Genomic DNA, 1,825 nt, shown 5'->3' on the forward strand with positions numbered 1-1,825 from the left:
GAGTTACCTTGACGCAGTCTGGCATTTCCTGGGAACAATTGGCTAGAAACCCGCAAGCGATGCACGCATCGTTATATTGATGCAACGTTAATCAGGCGTTGGTCGTACATTAATCAGTCATTGTTCAGACATTAATCAGTCATTAATCAGACATTAATCAGTCATTAATCAGACATTGATCTAAGGTTAAAAGAACGGAAGTCGTATAAAATAATAGGTTAAAATAGGCTATAACAATAGGTTATTTAAAGGAAACCCCAGGCTTAGAGGTTACTTCACCCTTATATGGCCGACGACAATCTCAGGCTATTTTAATCAAGTAAATGTTCAGTTGTTCACCGTCTGTCGTAGTATTAGTAGCCCGTGGCAAGGAGGGTGCTGTGGCAGGGGAGGCTGTGGCAGGGGAGGCTGTAGCAAGGGAGGCTGTGGCAGGGGAGGGAGTGGCAGGGGAGGCTGTGGCAGGGGAGGCTGTGGCAGGGGAGGCTGTGGCAGGGGAGGCTGTGGCAGGGGAGGCTGTGGCAGGGGAGGCTGTGGCAGGGGAGGCTGTGGCAGGGGAGGCTGTGGCAGGGGAGGCTGTGGCAGGGGAGGCTGTGGCAGGGGAGGCTGTGGCAGGGGAGGCTGTGGCAGGGGAGGCTGTGGCAGGGGAGGCTGTGGCAGGGGAGGCTGTGGCAGGGGAGGCTGTGGCAGGGGAGGCTGTGGCAGGGGAGGCTGTGGCAGGGGAGGCTGTGGCAGGGGAGGCTGTGGCAGGGGAGGCTGTGGCAGGGGAGGCTGTGGCAGGGGAGGCTGTGGCAGGGGAGGCTGTGGCAGGGGAGGCTGTGGCNAGGCTCTGTTGTCCCAGTAAAGCTGCAGGCTCTGTTGTCCCAGTAACACTGCAGGCTCTGTTGTCCCAGTAAAGCTGCAGGCTCTGTTGTCCCAGTAACGCTGCAGGCTCTGTTGTCCCAGTAAAGCTGCAGGCTCTGTTGTCCCAGTAACGCCTGTCTCTTATACACATCTAGATGTGTATAAGAGACAGCGTAAATATCATGAAATCGCTTCCGTGTGACAATTTTCATGGAAATTCTATCAATTCCTACGAATTGCGACAGGCTCGCCCACTTTCCAACAACTGAGCATGCAAGTGAATGGGAGGGACTTGCACACATCGGGGACCATCCGACGCTGCGTCCTCGGTGGCAAAGGACGGAAAGATTCATCACATTTTAGCAATCTAGAATAATTACCTTGAGTGGAAAGGTGATGGTCTGCCCCCCCTCCCCCCACAAGAGGACCTGGTCAGCACCTTAATAATTACCTAGAGTGCAAAGGTGATGGTCTTTACCACCCCCTCCCCCTAGCATAAAGACCAGGGCCTATACTTTCAAAAAAAGTTAGGAGATCGTAAGTTCATCAGCCAATCATTGACAGCCTTTCAAGCAAAATCCACCAATCATAGACAAGAAAATACAGCGTAAGTACTTACGTTCACTTAGCGAGTTCTGAAAGTATGGCCCCTGGTCAGCACCTTAATAATTACCTAGAGTGCAAAGGTGATGGTCTGCACCCCCTCCCTCACAAGAAGACCTGGTCAGCACCTGCAGCAGGTGTGGCCGACAGAACAGGTTTGTCGTCAGGCGCGATGTTGCCTCTTTCATTATCAGTTGTCCCGGCAACAGCGCGCACCTACCAGCACATGGCCGCGTTATGGACGGCCATCCAATATCCGTCCACAATTACTCTCAATAAAAACTGATGTAAAAAGCCTTAATTGCGGTAGGCTCAGCCGTATCCTGGAAGATCAGAGTTACCTTGACGCAGTCTGGCATTTCCTGGGAACAATTGGCTAGAA

At 52.7% G+C, this 1,825-nt stretch overlaps 1 protein-coding gene across 1 annotated transcript; it reads right to left on the reverse strand.

The window, feature by feature from the left end:
- Positions 1-301: 301 nt before the first annotated feature.
- Positions 302-991, reverse strand: LOC108680901 (transmembrane protease serine 13-like). The gene has a single exon (XM_018169828.1). The coding sequence runs from the start codon at positions 989-991 to the stop codon at positions 302-304; it is 690 nt and encodes a 229-aa protein (XP_018025317.1).
- Positions 992-1,825: the final 834 nt, after the last annotated feature.

This window comes from Hyalella azteca, unplaced genomic scaffold (assembly GCF_000764305.2).
Source record: "Hyalella azteca isolate HAZT.00-mixed unplaced genomic scaffold, Hazt_2.0.2 contig6585, whole genome shotgun sequence".
Lineage (NCBI taxonomy): Eukaryota > Metazoa > Arthropoda > Malacostraca > Amphipoda > Hyalellidae > Hyalella > Hyalella azteca.